The sequence below is a fragment of the Podarcis vaucheri genome (assembly GCF_965113315.1).
Source record: "Podarcis vaucheri genome assembly, chromosome: 11".
Taxonomy (NCBI): domain Eukaryota; kingdom Metazoa; phylum Chordata; class Lepidosauria; order Squamata; family Lacertidae; genus Podarcis; species Podarcis vaucheri.
This window is the reverse complement of record NC_138749.1, coordinates 19,199,261-19,216,741: the sequence shown is the minus strand read 5'-3', so window position 1 is coordinate 19,216,741 and position 17,481 is coordinate 19,199,261. Positions and strand designations below refer to the sequence as shown.

General features: G+C 42.5%; 1 protein-coding gene across 7 annotated transcripts in view; it reads right to left on the bottom strand.

Annotated features, from left to right (window-relative positions):
• The window catches only part of LOC309542874 (oncostatin-M-specific receptor subunit beta-like), a 54,544-nt gene that overhangs the window by 17,378 nt on the left and 19,685 nt on the right, over positions 1-17,481 (bottom strand). For all 7 annotated transcript variants that reach the window (XM_082241853.1, XM_082241852.1, XM_082241854.1 and 4 more), the window contains 9 exons: positions 15,108-15,267; positions 12,357-12,611; positions 11,343-11,475; positions 9,995-10,143; positions 7,332-7,471; positions 5,118-5,283; positions 3,973-4,049; positions 2,076-2,298; positions 222-407 (listed from right to left, as the gene is read on the bottom strand). In XM_082241853.1, coding sequence (XP_082097979.1) covers positions 222-407; positions 2,076-2,298; positions 3,973-4,049; positions 5,118-5,283; positions 7,332-7,471; positions 9,995-10,143; positions 11,343-11,475; positions 12,357-12,611; positions 15,108-15,267 — 1,489 coding nt within the window. The remainder of the gene's footprint in view (positions 1-221; positions 408-2,075; positions 2,299-3,972; positions 4,050-5,117; positions 5,284-7,331; positions 7,472-9,994; positions 10,144-11,342; positions 11,476-12,356; positions 12,612-15,107; positions 15,268-17,481) is intronic.

Below are 17,481 nucleotides of genomic sequence, written 5' to 3'. Positions count from 1 at the left end.
GTACCCCCATCTTTCTCCTGGAGAAAGTCATCCATCTAACCAGGCAAGGCCAATTCTGTCCCCAAGTAAGATCAAGAATAAAATGGATCCAGATCACTTTCTTAGAAGCACAGCCGTAGCTGAACTGCCACTGTGCTCTTGAGCAACAAAGTTATAAGAAGTTTCAATTCCTCTTCAGCTCAAGAATTAGTCATTCAGTGACAATGGTATGCTGTTCCTACCATGTGTAATGAGAGCACTGGAGTCATTGGGGCCGAACTTCTTCCACTGTAAGTCACAAAGATGGGACTTTGGGTTGTTGCACCAGTCTACGACATAGCCATCAAACCTGCTTTGAGACTGCCAAGCAATATAAATGCCATGTTCTGTGTTATTCTGTGTGTCTTCCATGCTGCAATTCATGTTTCCTAAAAAGCAGTATATTGTAGCATTAGTTAAGAGCTTTGAGTGCTATCTCACCCAAAGGACACTGAACTTTGTAGTGTTGCCCCTGGAACACTCAAGGAAGCAAGGTGCATATCACAACATGGAGAGCCAAAAGCTGCAAACGCAAGTACCGTATTTTTCACCCTATAGGACGCACTTTTCCCCCTCCAAAAATGAAGGGGAAATGTATGTACGTCATATGGGGCGAATGCAGGCTTTCGCTGAAGCCTGGAGAGCGAGAGGGGTCAGTGCGCACCGACCCCTCTCGCTCTCCAGGCTTCAGGAAGCTATCCGCAAGCCTTGGGAGTCCAGCGGGAGTTCCCACCGGGCTCCCAAGGCTTGCTGACAGCAGCCTGCAGCCCAAACCTGGGGAGCACAGCGGAGCTCGCCCCCAGGCTTTGGGCAGCTCTCCGCAACCCTTGAGAGCCCGGCGCGACTTCCCGCCAGGCTCCCTAAGCTTGCGGATAGCAGCCTGTTCTGGGGGCTGGGGTCGGGGGAAGCTTGGGCTTCCCCCGCCCCAGCCCCACGCCTGGGGTGGAAATATTTTTTTTCTTTATTCCCCCCCCCCAACTAGGTGCGCCCTATGGGCCGGTGCGCCCTATAGGGCGAAAAATACGGTATTTGTTGCATCAGGTTAGACCAAATAACAAGATAATGACCACATCTGAATGTCAAACATAGCATGTGAATGAGCTGCATTGAGTCACGGGCTCATCCCTTTCTCCTACTACTGTGTGGCCAGGAGCCGAATTTCTACAGCTTTCACTGCTGCTTGCTTTTAACCATGGTTTATGATGTTGTCCAGAGAGACCGTGGTTAACATTAGCAATGGTTAGGTCAAAACACAGGTGAACAATCTTTGGCCCTAAGGGTTTGGCCCAATTCCTGCATTTGACTAGGAAGTGAAAAAATAAGAAGAAAGGAGTAGCAAAGAGAAGGGGGCAGCAGAAAGAAAGTAGGGAGGCACTCCTATTCACTTGTGACTACAGCACAGATTGCCCTCAAAGGAAATGTGGTCCTCAACAGAAAAATGTTGCTGACTCTTAGTTTAAAGCAAACCTACTTGATCCTTTTTTTCTCTGAAGATAGCTTCTTCAAATTTAACCACAATTGACACTGAGTGCAGTTTTGGTTCCAGACAACACAGCAGGTTGTGGATGTTATGTGCTTTGGAAACAAGACCTCTCAAATTCTTCCTCTCAACCACTCAGGACAAGAGATGAGAGGGAGTGAATGAGGTGAAAAGGAAGCTGGGTTCATTAAAGTCTCTCTAAACCACAGATTGGCTCACACATAACCAGTCATTAAATCTGTTACAACCCCATGGAAGAGAAATAATGCAAAATTGATTTTTTTAGCAAGGAAGTGCTACCCATCTCCTTGGGATGCGGTGGCAGGAAAAAACACACGATTTAGTATTTTAATGCACAGGATTAAGAAACCTACTTTTGAGTGAACTCCAAGACATTCAGTCAGCCAGAAGCCCAATGTCTGTATTTGCACAGTCATAGCAGTTCCACAAAGGAAAATTAAAGAAGGTGGAGTTCTAGGTGTACAGGGGTTCTCGTACATTTCTCAGATCTGGTAGGCATAACATTATCTCATTGGGACAAAAGGAAGAACCACATATTGGAACAACCAATACGAACCATCATCTTCAGCTGCCGAGATGACAATCACAGCAGGATGAGATGCGTCCACAGAGTTCCTTGCCGAGACGCTGATTTTGTAAGATGAGTTACCAAGGGAAATGGTGCAATTATTCAATGTGGGGCTTATGTCACTGCGATGTGTTTCAGTAGGTTCCTCTAACTTTTCCCACAATATCTCATATTTTACAATTCTTCCGTGAGCATGGAAGTCTGGTGATGCCTATTGGGAGGAAAACAATGTCCTTTTCTACAACGGGACCAAGTTGTTTTTGTTGATTATTCTTTATAAGAAATGTCAGTTTTTCTTTTGGTATTTTTGTCTTGAGAAATCAGAAGCTGCCAGTTGACAGCTGCATGCAGGGTGAAACGACAAGACCAGTGAGTCAACTGGGCAGGCAGATTCTGGAACAACGACTCTCTTGCATAATGGCTTTTGAATCTTTTTATTTTTGAAAAGGGGGGAAAAACACTGGTCCATATAAAACCCCTGCCCATTAACAGGGAGCATAGTTCCATCCTGTTCTTTGAAACCAACAGCTCAAGTTGGAGAGAATTCCAAGGCTGTGTGCACACACCTGTGTAACTTTGCACCCAGCGTGTTCCCATTGCTGGTTTGGAAACTGGTGTTCACACAACATTGACCAGAATCCGCATCAATCTTATTATAACGATCCTGCTGTTATTTTTATTTTTATTTATTGAATTTATATACCGCCCTATACCTGGAGGTCTCAGGGCAGTTCACAGAATAAAATCAAAATATAAAACCACAAAATATATAATTAAAATAAAAACAACAACCCAATAATTCTTCCGCCCCCCCAAAAAAACCCCACATTTTAAAAGGGCATAGGATTTTAAAGGGCATTGTTCCTAATGAATTACTGTGTTTTGATGTGCTTCCCCGCTAAACCAGATTCAATGCAAATTAAGAAAAGGAATGACATCGAAGCCTTGAAAGCTGGTCAAGTGTACACAGCCTGAGTCAACCTATTTATCCAACTAGCCCAGGACCAACATTGGTTTTCAAGGACTGAAGGCAGAGATTTTTCTCATTCCCTGCTACTGGATCCTTTTAACTGGAAATGGCAGGGATTAAACCTGGGACCTTCCACATGCAAAGCATGGGCCCCACCAAACTATTGTCTCTCCCCAATGAGATGGTACCCAAGCTCCCATTGTGGAATTCTGGATATATGGACAGCAGAGCACTTAGGGGGTAAGAAGATTTGCTTAGACTGGTGAAGCCTCCTGGCCAAGCTTACCTATCCTTTCCTTTTGTTAGGGAGCTACATTTTGTCAGGATCAAAGGTTCTTCTGACACTCCAGTTAACAAACTCCTTAAAAAATATACTAGTAATTTCCCAGGGAGCCTCACACAATCAAACAGTAACAGATCAATGATTTGTAATGCACAATGTATATGTGAAGTAAAGGTAAAGGGACCCCTGACCATTAAGTCCAGTCATGGACGACTTTGGGGTTGCGGTGCTCATCTCGCTTTACTGGCCAAGGGAGCTGGCATTTGTCCGCAGATAGCTTCTGGGTCATGTGGCCAGCATGACTAAGCCACTTCTGGCGAACCAGAGCAGCGCATGGAAATGCCGTTTACCTTCCCGCCGGAGCGGTACCTATTTATCTACTTGCACTTTGATATGCTTTCGAACTGCTAGGTTGGCAGGAGCTGGGGCCAAACAACGGGAGCTCACCCTTTCACGGGGATTCGAACCGCCAACATTCTGATCGGCAAGCCCTAGGCTCTGTGGTTTAGACCACAGCGTCACCCACATCCTTTATCTAAAAAAAATCGTCTAAGCCTTGCAGTTTTTAGTTATTAGCAGTGGAAGGGGTGAAATCTCTCATCATCACTGGCTGCATGACCAGAAAGACTTACCTTCCAAAATATCGTTATGCTACAGTTCTCCAAACACGAGTCAATGTCTCTCCAAATATCCAGTTGCCCTGATGGAGCTGTAAACCAAAGCACATAAAGCAGGGTTATACACTGTGGAATGGAGCTCATATTATAAAACGCAGGTGGGGAAAATAGCTGAATGAGGCTTCTTTGTCACTAGCTCCAACAAAAGATCCTAAACCTCTTGGTAGTGTGTGCAGGAATAAACTTGAGTGCGGTTCAGACACACACCTTATAACAATGGACTTGGGACCTGGGAACTATTACGAGTATTCTAGATGTCCCAGTGGAGGAAGAGGGAGAGCAAAAACCTTGCTGCCACTGCTGCATTATGAGGTCCATGTGGATGATTTGTAATCAAATCTAACATTGCTAGTTAGTATGTGAAGGAGTTAAGGATCACAGAGTTCTAATTTGCTAGAGTAGGCTCAGTGATGTCACATCCCCTCTTCTCCTGGAAGGGAGGAAGTAAGGCTTGCTTCCTGTTCCTGTTCTCTCTCTCTCTCTCTCTCTCTCTCTCTCTCTCTCTCTCTCTCTCCCTCTCCCTCTCCCTACATATTTCTACCCAATAATGTTCATGCCTGCATTTGCTTAATGTGGCTGCTTAAGGCAATGCATGACTATAAGTATATTTTAAACTTACTTCAGTGTGTGGCTTGTTTCACTGCAAAACAGCTTCATGCAGCTGAACACATTATTAAAAGAAGGTTAAATGACCTATTCCTATGCTTCTTTAATCTGCCTAACGATAGGATTTAAGCTCTGCTACTAGGCCTCTTTATGTGCTAGCCTCCATGGTTTTAAAACAGGTACCAGCCATTATTTCCCTTTGTTAGTTAACCCACACAAGTGGGTCTGTAGAAGATTAAATAAATTTACTGTATCTTCTTCCCAATGCCCATTATAGGAAGAAGGAGAGGGGGAGATTGGGGAGGAGTGGGTCATCTACTCCATACACTTTTTATTCTTTTGCCATTTTTCATTCTGCACATTCAAAAAGTGAAAAAGTGCCCTTTTGACCATTTCCACACAATTTTTGTAAAATGTGGGCAAACAGCATCCTGCAGAAGAGGATTATAAACCTGGTCACCCCAAACTTCTTCCCCACAACATGAAATCCCTACCAGTTTCATTTGTTGGGATAGTTTTACTTTCGCTCCATTTGCTCCATTTCCAAAAATGTCTAGCAGCACCACAGCGTACTTTTAACGTGTAGTTTGTAGACGGCTGCAACCCATCCAGGATAATTTGGGGATGTGAATCTTTACTGTACTGAACTGTAACGATTTTCTGCAAAACATGAACATTAAACATGTTTAGGGTCAAACTAAACCACAGAGCCTAGGACTTGCCGATCAGAAGGTCGGCGGTTCGAATCCCCGCGATGGGTGAGCTCCTGTTGCTCGGTCCCTGCTCCTGCCAACCTAGCAGTTCGAAAGCATGTCAAAGTGCAAGTAGATAAATAGGTACCACTCCCGCAGGAAGGTAAACGGTGTTTCTGTGAGCTGCTCTGGTTCGCCAGAAGTGGCTTAGACATGCTGGCCACATGACCCAGAAGCTGTACGCCGGCTCCCTCGGCCAATAAAGCGAGATTAGCACCGCAACCCCAGAGTCGGTCACGACTGGACCTAATGGTCAGGGGTCCCTTTACCCTTTACTTACAGCTTTCTATTGTTAAAAACCTTTTGTTGCATTTAAAATAACATGTTATGCAATACATCCATCCACATTAGAAACTAATAAGATGCAGAACTGGGCTATATCAAAAGGAATCAAGTTTCAACCAGGACTTTCGTGTTAGACCACACACTCCAACACTGGTCAGCAAGGAGTCCTAAGCTAGACCTGGCTACGGGTGGGACCTTCGTTTAGAACATGGCTGTGCTGTTGGTGTTCAATCTATATATTTCACAGGGTCTTTAAAGGTATAGAAGACTTGCTACGATGCGTGCTTATTTGCTTTGGTTGAAAGTACCAACTTTTTGTGCTCACAGCTTTAACAATGAATGCTATAAACACATCCATGATTACATGGAAGCCAGCCCAGCTCAATATAGTAGTCTCATTCACACATCATAATCAGCATTGGCTGGTCCACTGGGGCAAATGAGGCACTGCTCCACCAACCTCACTCTGTCCTAACTAGAATTAGTTGGCTTTGCTTGACGTTGACTGTAGCTCCACCTATTTCTGTCCTACTGGTCACAATGGGCATCCGTCACACCACTGATCACAGTAAGCCACAGTTTACGGCTTACAATGAACAAGCAGATGACCCCCACTTCACCCCTAACGCAAGCAATCCCCCCCCTCCACTGTGGCTTGTTGTGTGAATGCAGGTCCACTGTGGCTAGTTCAGGAGAAACAAACAACCAGGAAGCCAATAACATAGCTAGGCATCAGGTTGTGGTTTGTTTCAAGGGAAACAAGCCTCAATCGCACATTTGGAAGTGACAGCAAATCAAATTTCATGGGCTATCATGGGTGCTTTAGTTGAGATTCCTGCACTGATTAGATGACGCTTGGTGTTCCTTCCAACTCTACAATTCTGTGATTTTATTTTGTTTCTATACTGCTTTTATATTTTAAAGAAAAGAGGCGAAATCTCCCCTTTTGGTTCAGGGGAGAAGTGGCAGAATAGCTCATTTGCTGTAAGCCATAAAACATGGCTTCCCAAAAACTTGGGAACAAGTGTTTTCCTTTGTAAGCACTATATGCCACAGTTCTGTGGAATAAGATCTTGACACACAAGGGTCCCTTCAGGAGCTGAAAGTTTTGTGCCACATTAAAAAAACAACAACTTTGCTTTTGCAGACTAATCTGTCTATTCTTTTTTTTAAAAAACCATTGCATTTATTGAGTTTTCACACAGAATACAGCAAGAACCACAACACGGTCAATGTTAAATTTAAAGCATAACAAATATAAAGAAAGAAAACCAAAACAAGTCTGTAAAATGGATGGGAGTAGGACCTTGACCAATATATTGTTACAAATTCTTGCTTTCTCAACCACAGCTGCTTATGTGTGGACAGGGGACTTAAGTTATTTTCTTTTTTTACAACTATGTACAATAAAACAACACCACGTTTCATAAAATTTGTATGCCTCTATGCCTCTGAACCTTTTTTTTTAAAGTGTACATTTTGTAAGTAGGCTTTTCCTTTAGCACTAGTTTCCATACTTCTTAAAACAATCATGCAAAAGATTGCCGTCTAGTGTTTTCTAAGCTCTCCGCATTCACTAAAGTTTGAGCAATTAACAGGAAAGCCACAAATGTTATGAATCTGAAAAAGACCACCACACATTCCTTTGTGCTAATCATGTTTGCTTCTTACCTGTTCCCCATCGCGAGAAGCACCATGAATTTCACATAACAGTGACAGGGCTTCGCTTATTTCATTTATCTGCCATTGTAACTGGATGGTAGTAGCGTTTGTATAACCTGCACGGAGTTTGTAAGGGGCTGCAGGATGAACTAGTTTGAAAGGGAGAAAGAAAAATGTACACTTCTGTAAGAGCAATTCAGTGAATTTGGACAGTAAAAAAATGTGCAATAATAACTCTGAATTATTTCAGGATAGTTTCATAGAATACCATGATAAAAAGTGGAGATGCCTCTGCTGCAGTTTGTAATCTGCCTTGGAACATAAATTCAGATAAGAGGAAGTGAGAGTTCTACTGCTGCTATTTATAAATACAGTGTCTTTTTCTAAAAAAAAAAAAATGTTTAGGGGTACTCTCATTTTCCTACTCACATTGAAATACTACCCCTCAATGAAGCCAAACTGAGATTCATAAAATGTTTAGGGGTATGTGTCCCCCCAGAAAAAAAGCACCGTATAAATAAATATATGCTAGTAGATACTTGGTGGGAAGGTCTTCTTGTCTCAGTTGTATTTTGGTTCTGCTAGTAGCCATTATAGTCCCTATATGTTAATTGTTTTAGTTCTATGTTACTGTTTTCAGAAGGATAGCTTATCAAATTGTTCTGTGCTGTCACAACAGCTTTTTTGTGTTATCTGCTTGTGATATTTGTACAATGTTGTAAGCTGCTCCAATATTTCTTTGAAATATGGAGCTGTTATACAGTGGTACCTTGGGTTAAGTACTTAATTCATTCCAGAGGTCCGTTCTTAACCTGAAACTGTTCTTAACCTGAAGCACCACTTTAGCTAAAGGGGCCTCCTGCTGCTGCCGCACCGCCGGAGCCCGATTTCTGTTCTCATCCTGAAGCAAAGTTCTTAACCTGAAGCACTATTTCTGGGTTAGCGGAGTCTGTAACCTGAAGCGTATGTAACCTGAAGCGTATGTAACCTAAGGTACCACTGTACAAATCGTTGAAATAAAAAAGGCCCAGTTATAAACTCTGGTAGCTCAAAATGCTTGTCCCAAATCCAAGCTGAACATTGCAACACACAAACATGCCGCACACAGACTTCTTCTCCAGCACAATTTTTAATTCAAGAAAAGTAAAAAGTCAACTAATTCCCCCTCTCTCTCATCACCAACCTTCTTTTGCTAAGGAGACGGGACAAGGGAAGAAAATAAGGTCTCATCTCATCTCAAATGCCAACAGGGCACTGAGCCAAGTTTCCCAAAAGTCCTGCTGTGTTTCCCAACATCCCCGGCATCAGGTTCACAGCTATAGCAGTACCAAAGAGGGAGAAGGGAGAAATGAGAGAGAGCAGGAGAACTAAGGTGAGGGGGCGAGCAGGAGATATGTGCATTGATCAGAGCATTTAGTTGCTATTTTTGTCCATGAGTGTCAGTCTCAATCCAAATCAAGCCTGGGGGAAACTGGTGCTTTCAGTATCCATAACTACGGCTAATCTCCCTTGCATAATATTCGGTGGACCATCCCTTACAACAACAACAAAAGCCCACCCCACCGATAACCTGGTATAGATCCTTCTGAAGGTCATGTCAACTTTCATTGTTAATATAAATGAACTTCAGTAATAGTGCAAGGTAGATAAACAAAATTAGATATATTAAGAATAAGTTTAATTATAATAAAAGTGTGTATTGGCAATAAGTATTATGAAATCGAAATATGGAATAGACGGGAGGTTGGGTCTTTAGTGTTAAGACCAATATACATTATAATGTTTGCTAAGAAAATTATGTGTCTATAGTTATTCCTGTGTGTAATTTGGTATTTGTGTTTTTTTCTTTTTTCTTGTTGTATCAATAAAAAATCTTAAAAATAATAATATAGATGATATGCCTTGACTATTATTTTATTCATTCAGCAGCTAAATGTAGTTCACCCTACAGGCAACTGGGGGGGGGAATTCCATATTGTTCTTGTTTTGCACCCCGTTTAAGTTCTGGAGGCAATTAAGTTGTGTATCAGGCCAATGGTACATCTAGTCCAGAATCCTGTTCTCATAGCAGCCAACCTGTAAGGAAAGAGCAGCAGGAAATTTGGAGCTGGATCTTTATCACATACTGAAACTGGGAAATACCAAGGGGGCAACGCAGTGCATTGCAAGCACTACCATCTCATGGGTTAAAATTAACACAAGCATTTAGCTTGGCCTTATCTCACTGGTAGAGCGCCTGCTCTGCATGCAGGAGATTCCAGCATCTCCAAGTAGCCCTTCTGAAACCCTGGGGAGCCAGTGCTCTTCAGAATAGACAATATTGAACTAGATGGACTTGGTGCTTGATAGAAGACAGCTTTCTGTGTTCCTACTTCTTCTGCTGCCATTGGTAGCAGTAAGGAGTATCATCCTCTTATCACTTGGGAGCAAACAGAACAGGGTAAAATGGAGATATTTGCTGAGATTTACCAATCTGGAATTTCAGCTTGCCCAGAATTTTCTTTGTGCACTGGATCACCTAAGAGTTTGTTTTACCCACTTGGGGATGTCAAGTTGTAGCTTGAATTTTGTTTCATGTTTTGCCCCAGCTGCAATATGCAGGAGCCTATTCTTTATTTTCAGATGGTGGTAGTAGGTAAAGTGTAACACTGATAGAGGAAATAAACTCTTACCTCTGTGGGCTACATCAACAGTAAGATTGGTAAGTTTCTCTCCAATGCAATTTCTGGATGTCAGTATTAAATTGTATATGGTTTGCTTGCCAATCTTGAATGAACAGAATGGGGAAGAGGTCGAGCTACAATACGTTTCACTGGAAGAACTTTCAAGAAATGGTGATTGACGTTTCGGATGGGAAGAAAAGAGAGTTTATTGTTCTTCCATCAGAAATAGAATATTAGAGAATATTTGGACCATAATAGAAGTGGAAATCAAGGTTTAAAAAAATGCATACATTTCTCCCACCAACCACCCACACCACCCCCAGTAGGGCATGTTGAATTTTTCAACTTTCAAATTCCAAAAATGAGGGGAGCTAAAATGTTGTAACTTACTTGAGATTTCAAAATATATTTTAGTTGAATTAATATAATTTAGTTTTGCTTGGTAAGTAAAATGTGTGTAAAAATGCATAGAAATCATTAAAAATGATTGCCAAGTACTTGCAGTTTATTATTATTATTAAGCATTACTTGACATTTTCAGAAGGTAAAATTAAAATTCTTTGGTTTTTCGAAAGCAGTTTATGTGCTTCTTCTTCAAGCGTAGACTTACCAAGCTAAATGTTGTCCAATCACAAAAAGAATAGCAGAGTTGAATTCCTCACACTCAAAAGCATATTTTAAAGTCCCCTCACTTAAGAAGTTTGAAAAAATTTCACCCCCTAAAATGACACACCCTACCACCTCCACTACAAATTCCTAGTTAGCACTAACTAGGTTTCCTTCTGAACCATGTCCTTTAAGCCGCAGCCAGCATGACCATTAGTCAGGGCTCTCAGGGATGATGGGAATGGTATCTTAACATCATCTGGAGGGCTATAGCACTTACTGATCAGCACTTACTGTTCCCAACCCTAACCCTGCAGAAAGCCATCTAATTAGACTTTAATTTGATTTTGACCTGTTTTTAGGAGGTAATTTAATTATTGTTTGATTTTATACTAATGTTATATATTTGATGTTAGCCACCCTGAGCCTGACTTTGGCTGCGGAGGGTGGGATATAAATAAAAGTTGTTTTTATATTATTATTATTATTATTATTATTATTATTATTATTATTATTATTAGCCCCTCCACCCCTATGGCACAAAGGTAAAGTGTTTCCTCTACCTAAGTCCTGTATGCAAATAATCCATTTGATCCAACCCTCTGGTCATCTCCCAGGACACTTTCTGTCCCTGTAATTCATTTTGTCATCAACTCATTTCCTCAAAAAAAGGTATACTATGATGGCTGGCATAACTGTTGTCACTTCCTAAGGAACTCTCCTGTCAGGATCAGGGTTTCAGAACACTTACCCATCAGACAAGGTGAAGCTTGCTGGACATAGCAACTCAGCATCCATATTTTTAGCACCAGGGTGCCAGGTACACTCTAAGTTAATCATGTCTTCTGTTTTGCAGGCTAGGTCTTTGGGTTTATCAGGCTGGTCTGTTGAAACAAGGCTGGGTTATAATGTTTCTTTCATTTCATTCTTTCAACCACCTTTGAAAACAATTACTCTTAGGGTCAGCTGTGAGCACACCATCCACTGGCTACCAATTTTGCAGATCAAATCAATCTGATCTGATATTTTTACCACCTTTGACAGAGCCGGTCATGGTGACTTTCAGGATATTCATTTATTAGGAAAATTTATATCATATCTTTCTACTTTGCAAACTTTCACTCAAGATGGCTACTAATGTCCAAAGAACAGAACAATCATCAGCAGTATTTTTAAAGCTGAAAACTGCATGGAAAATTATTAAAACACCCAATTCAGGCCCAAAAAACATGGGGAATTAAAAAGCACGTATGAACAAAACTCATCACCAGATGTAGGAACTTAACAAGACATGGGGCACAAACTGAGGTGTGACCACATAAACAACTCTCTCATTCTCCCAACTTAACCTAGCACCCACCCACACGTATCAGGATATGGAGAAGGGCCTCTCCATATCTTGAGGTGTGTGAAGAACGGAAGGAGGCAGTCCTTTGGAAAGAGGGTGAGGAACGTCAAGTGTCTCGCCCCCTGGTCTTCATCTAGCCCACAGGACTCTCCCCAGACCAGGCACATCAGTGGTCCTCCTCAAGTTCTCTTATCAGATAGAATGTGCCCTTGAACTGTGATAAGGCCTCTTGCTCAGAGGATAAAGAGAAGCTCTGGTCAGGAGGAAAGAAGGTTCGTCACCCCTACTTTAGGACATTAGCTCCTCTTCAGATATTCCTGTTACAAAATTTCATGAACCTGGCCAGGAAGTATAAAAAGCTGCTCAGATGGACACAATGCCCTCCCTCAATGGAAACACCAAATATTTTCTGCTTACTGGTCACAAAGAGAGATGCGCTTTCGGAATCACACTGGATAGTGTAGCCAAGTCTCTTGGAACGGGTAACATTTTTCAAAGTAATTAATACTCTTCGTTGCAGTCCAACGTTCATCTGCTTATCACCAAAATAAAATTTTGGCACACTCTTATTTTCCGCCCCAATGCAGCAATACTTGACGTCAGAACCCATTTCAATGAACTTATTACCCTCTGGCCATAAGAAATGCCAGCAAATGTCTACGACATCCAGCCCTGAACAAAGAAACGGGGGGGGGGGGAGAGAGAGAGAGATTTGCTTGTACATATAATTGTGACAATGAAACAGGCACCCTTTGAGGCATTCCAGCCCCACTCCGTAAATTAAGAGTTTTAATTTAAAAATAAAAAAATAGTTTCCAGGGCAACAATTCAACAATTCCTACCAGAGAATAAACACAACGAACACAATGAGGCTTACTTCTGAAGAAGTATTATAGGATTACGTTTCATTCACTGTAACTAGAACTCACTGTACATTTGTGTGTGTGACTTCATCACCACCTCAAAGGCTTCTTTCTATGAAAGCTCACGCTGTTAAGTACATAGGACAGTCCTAAAAGTTCTACATGGCTCTGAGCTTTTTGCGGTAAGAAACCAAACAACAAACCATCTGGAAGTTGTTGTTTCATCTCAAAGTTGTCTCAGAAGTTTCCTTGATATCTATTGGGGAGTTGGGGAGAAGAGATTGCTCCCATGTTGTTATTGGCATCCATCAGTCTCAAGAGACAATGGAGTGCACCTCTGTGGGTGAAGTAAAACCACTGGATAATCACGGCACCTGCTGTGGCTGCAGGGACAAGAAACTCATAACTGCTACCTCCTTCATTGTTTTGCTTGCATTAGCAGCATCGAAGTGACCTCTCCTACATAGGTGCCGACTCCATGGGGCTTGAGGGGGCCCGAGCCCCCTCAAAAATTCGTTTGGGGGGGCTCTGCCCCCCCAATAATCTCCGGCGCCCCTCCAGCAGAGCGCCATCGCTGCCCCTCCCCCAGCCCAAAATGCACAGGGTCGGGCTGCCTGCATGCCTCCTGCCCTCCCTCCCGAGCAAAAGCTCCACCCAATTTCCTTTGGAGCTGATTAATAGGCACAGCACGCTCTCCCCTATTCGCTCACGAGGAGTTGGCGCCACTTTATTTGCATATTCATGAGCTTATTTATTATTCATGAGCTTTCCCGGGCCCCCCCCCCAATATTTTTTATAAGTCCGCGTCCCTGCTCTCCTACACAAATCGGGAGTGGAGTCCCTAAGACGGTTGGATGGCGCCTTGTACACCTCCTTCTGGCAACTCCTGCTGTCAATCTGGTGCCAAATGTTTTGCTCTGCTTTCCTTTGGACCACATCAGCAAGGCTTGGGGGGGTGTCATTGTCTGGGCAACCCAGGACCTCTATACTCACTGCCTAGGCTTGCGCATGGGGAGATAACATTCAGTTTCATTTCACCTCAAGTTGTACATTCCATTCTTTCTCTAGACAGACGGATGCCAACAACGTAATGGCTTTAATAGCTTTACATATGAAATTTCTGCTATGGTTGTTTTTGTTGTTGATGTTTTCATTCTTAGATTGCTTTGAGATATCTTATGCAAAGCAACTCATAAATGGAAAAAATAGAGAAATATAAAGGCAATAAAGTGTTGCCATGTGCACTATAGTTATTTAAATAGTGCCTTGGTACTCTACAGTACACAATAGGTTAATTCTAAGCCTCAGGGGGTTTCCCACTTTATCGTTAGTGTTGTGGAGGCAGTGGAGGGATGTGGAGCCAAAAGAAAGCAGAGGAAGAATATATATGCATTTTAGTTATACTAACTTAGGCATGCTGTTTTGGAATTAGGGAGTTGTGTCAAAGGCGTCATGGAAAAGGAGGGTTTTGATGATGTTTTTGAAAGAAGAGTGAAAGTTGGCATAAGTTGAGCTGTCTGCAATTTCCTGTATTTCCTGCTACTTAATTATTTTTCTAAGTATTTTGCGAAGAAACACCCACTGATCCCATGAATAGAAAGTGCATGTGGTAATGAAATCTTTGTTCAATTTAAAGGAGAACACAGAATGATGAGGCAGCATTTGTGAGCCATTATGGTTTTGCTGTTTCTATAAAAATAGAGTATTTTCATCCCAAAGCTACATTTTGAAATGACTCTAATTAGTCCTAGGGATGGAAGCAGTGTCAGAAGGAAAATGAATTGATATGGATTATATATGTGTGTGTGTTTGTGTGTAACGTTGTACTAATGTAACATTTTTACATGCAAACGTATGTAATTTTTACATTTTAGCTGTTGTTGCTTCAGTTTTCTGTACACAGCTTAGAGACATTTGCAGTATATTGAGCAATACAGAAATTAAATCATCAAGCAAGCAAGGAAGAGAGTAAGCAGATAAGATAGGTTCTGTTTGCTCTTAATGCAAATCGAACACATCAACACTTCCCAAAAGGACATGAAAAATGAAGCACAAAATTCTTTCAAAATTCTTCCAAAATCTTTCAAAAATCATGCTTCCTCAGATTCTGCAACGCTGTTCTTCAACAAAACGTGTGTGTAAATGTGTAAATAAGCATGCCTTATATTTGGAGCAACTGCTTTCAAAAATGCCCTTGCTATCGGCCAGGCTATAGGCTCTCTGTCCTTGCATTCAGCAGTGATAATACAGTTCCCCCAATGGGCATTTTGCTCTTTCATACTTAAAGGTGACAATGTTTGCTCACCATCTGCTGTCTTCCATGGGCTCCAGTCGCTCCAAACTTCAGAAAACCTCACCGTGCTCCTGATCCTTACTGCATGAGCTGCACACTCCAAGGGTATTTCGGAAGTCCAGTTCCATTGCAGATGTCTATTTGATTTACTGACAGTGGTCGTATAATTCTCCTAAAAAGCAGGCATTTGAAAAGAAAACAGCAAGGCAATATATATTGAATAATTAGGGACAACTCCTATCAGTAGAGCATGAGACTCTTAATCTCATGGTTGTGGGTTTGAGCCCCATGTTGGGTGCAAGATTCCTGCACTGCAGGGGGTTGGACTAGATCAGGACAGGCCAACCTTTCAGACCAAATGGGTCTGAAAAGAGTACTTTGACACAGAACCCACAGGCTGGACAATACATCGTTGCACAACAGGGGAGGTGGCGAGGCCAATATTTAAAGCCCACTCCAGCCCCCAGCCCTTGCGCTGCCTTCCCAAAGAGATTGAGAAGGAGGTGCAAGGCTCTGGCATTGTCCTAGAGTTCTCCCACCTCCTTCCCAAAGCTGAGAAAGCACTAACTAGGCACTAACTAAGACGGCGGAGCACTCTAGGACTCTATCAGAACCCTCACACCGCCTTCCCCAAACCCAGTGCCTCATCTACCTGTAGGGGAACATCAAATGTTGCCAAGAGCTGCCCAAAATGACATTGAGGGCTGCGTGTGGCCCTTGGACCACGAGTTGGACCACCATGGACTAGATCAGAGGTCTGCAACCTGTGGCTCCGGAGCCGCATGTGGCTCTTTTACACCTTTGCCGCCGCTCCGGGATGAATACTAGCGAGGGGAGGAGGCGCATTGTGCGCCCCGACACTCCCCACTGTGGCGGGCGCTGTACTGGCTGTGACGTCGCATGGGGGTGGTGCGTGCGTTAGTCACGCACCGTCCCGACGTCACCTTCCCGCCTGCTGTCAGATTGCGGCTCCGGAGATATATTTGTTTTAAATGTCGCAATGGTTTTGCGGCTCCCAGTTTTTTTTTCCTTCGGAAACGGGTCCAAGTGGCTCTTTTTGTCTTAAAGGTTGCAGAGCCCTGGACTAGATGATCCTTATGGTCCCTTCCAACTCTCAAGTTCTATAGATTATACCCTTTAGCTTATGAAATGTGCAGGCATCTGTATATGTGGAGGAGTGACCATTCTAAAAATAATAATCATAGGGCTGTCTCCAATGTTGCATGAGCAGAACTCAAGCTCGCACAACAGATCTTTCCTTATTCCTTCTTCTTCCTCCTCATCCTCTGTGGAAGCCACTGCGCCTCATCCCTCCAAGAGATCAGGGAGACCTACCGCAACATTTTTGGCTGTGTTGCACGAGGTTGCAGTGCCGTGAGAGGGGGTGTCTACTGAACTTAAACATTGGCTTAAGAATCCTCTGCTCAATTCCAGGCAATTCCTCCCTCTCTCACTGCAGCCCCATGTGACACAGACCACACTATTAAACAGGTCTCCCTACAACATTCCAGAAAGTCTTTCTAGTTTGTTTATTTATTTATTTGTTGAATTTATATCCCACCTTTGGCCTCCATGGAGCTCAGCGTGTCTTACATGGTTCTTCCCCCTCCTCATTTAATTCCCACAACCACCCTGTGACGTAGATTAGGCTAAGAGGCAGTGACTGGCCCAAGGTCACTCAGTGAACTTCCTTGGTTTTCTTGGTTAGTCACTTTTGGTGAAAGAGAACACTGGATCTCGGACTAAACGAATAAGCCTGAATCACTTCCAGACTTCCAAGTAAATGCATGGTGACTGTCAACATACATCAGTGGTGCCTTTTCAGTTTTCTGACTTTTGCAAAATGTGCCTGGGAATTGGCAACGTTCACATACGAGTTGAGGCAGTCGCTAATTTTGGACATTCAATAAAACTTACGTAAGACCAATACGTTGAAAGCTACCTCCACTAATATCAGCTCGGTTTAGCAACTCGGTCAAAGATCTAGTCACACCCACCCACCCACATGACTTATCTCTTATGTTCCACTTGTTTTCAGTTAGATAGGTTAGGCAGATAATACTTTCTACTTTGTCAGATTAAATGATAGCTTGAAGTGTGTGTTAAGTGTATTCAATATACCTTAAATTTCTGTAACAAAATCCACTAGATTTGCTTGACACCTCAGCATTCCATTTATTGCTGGACTATTGAACACTGGGATCTACTTTTAAAAGGACTAAACATTAGCTTAAATACTGAATTATTTTGATTATTTTAAACAACTTTATTCACAAAACTTACAGCCCATGCTTTATTATGTGCTAACAAAATCCAAGGAGAAATTGGCAATGCCTTACAGACCTGGGGTTTGTTTGTTTGTTTGTTTTAAAAAAAGTGTACACAG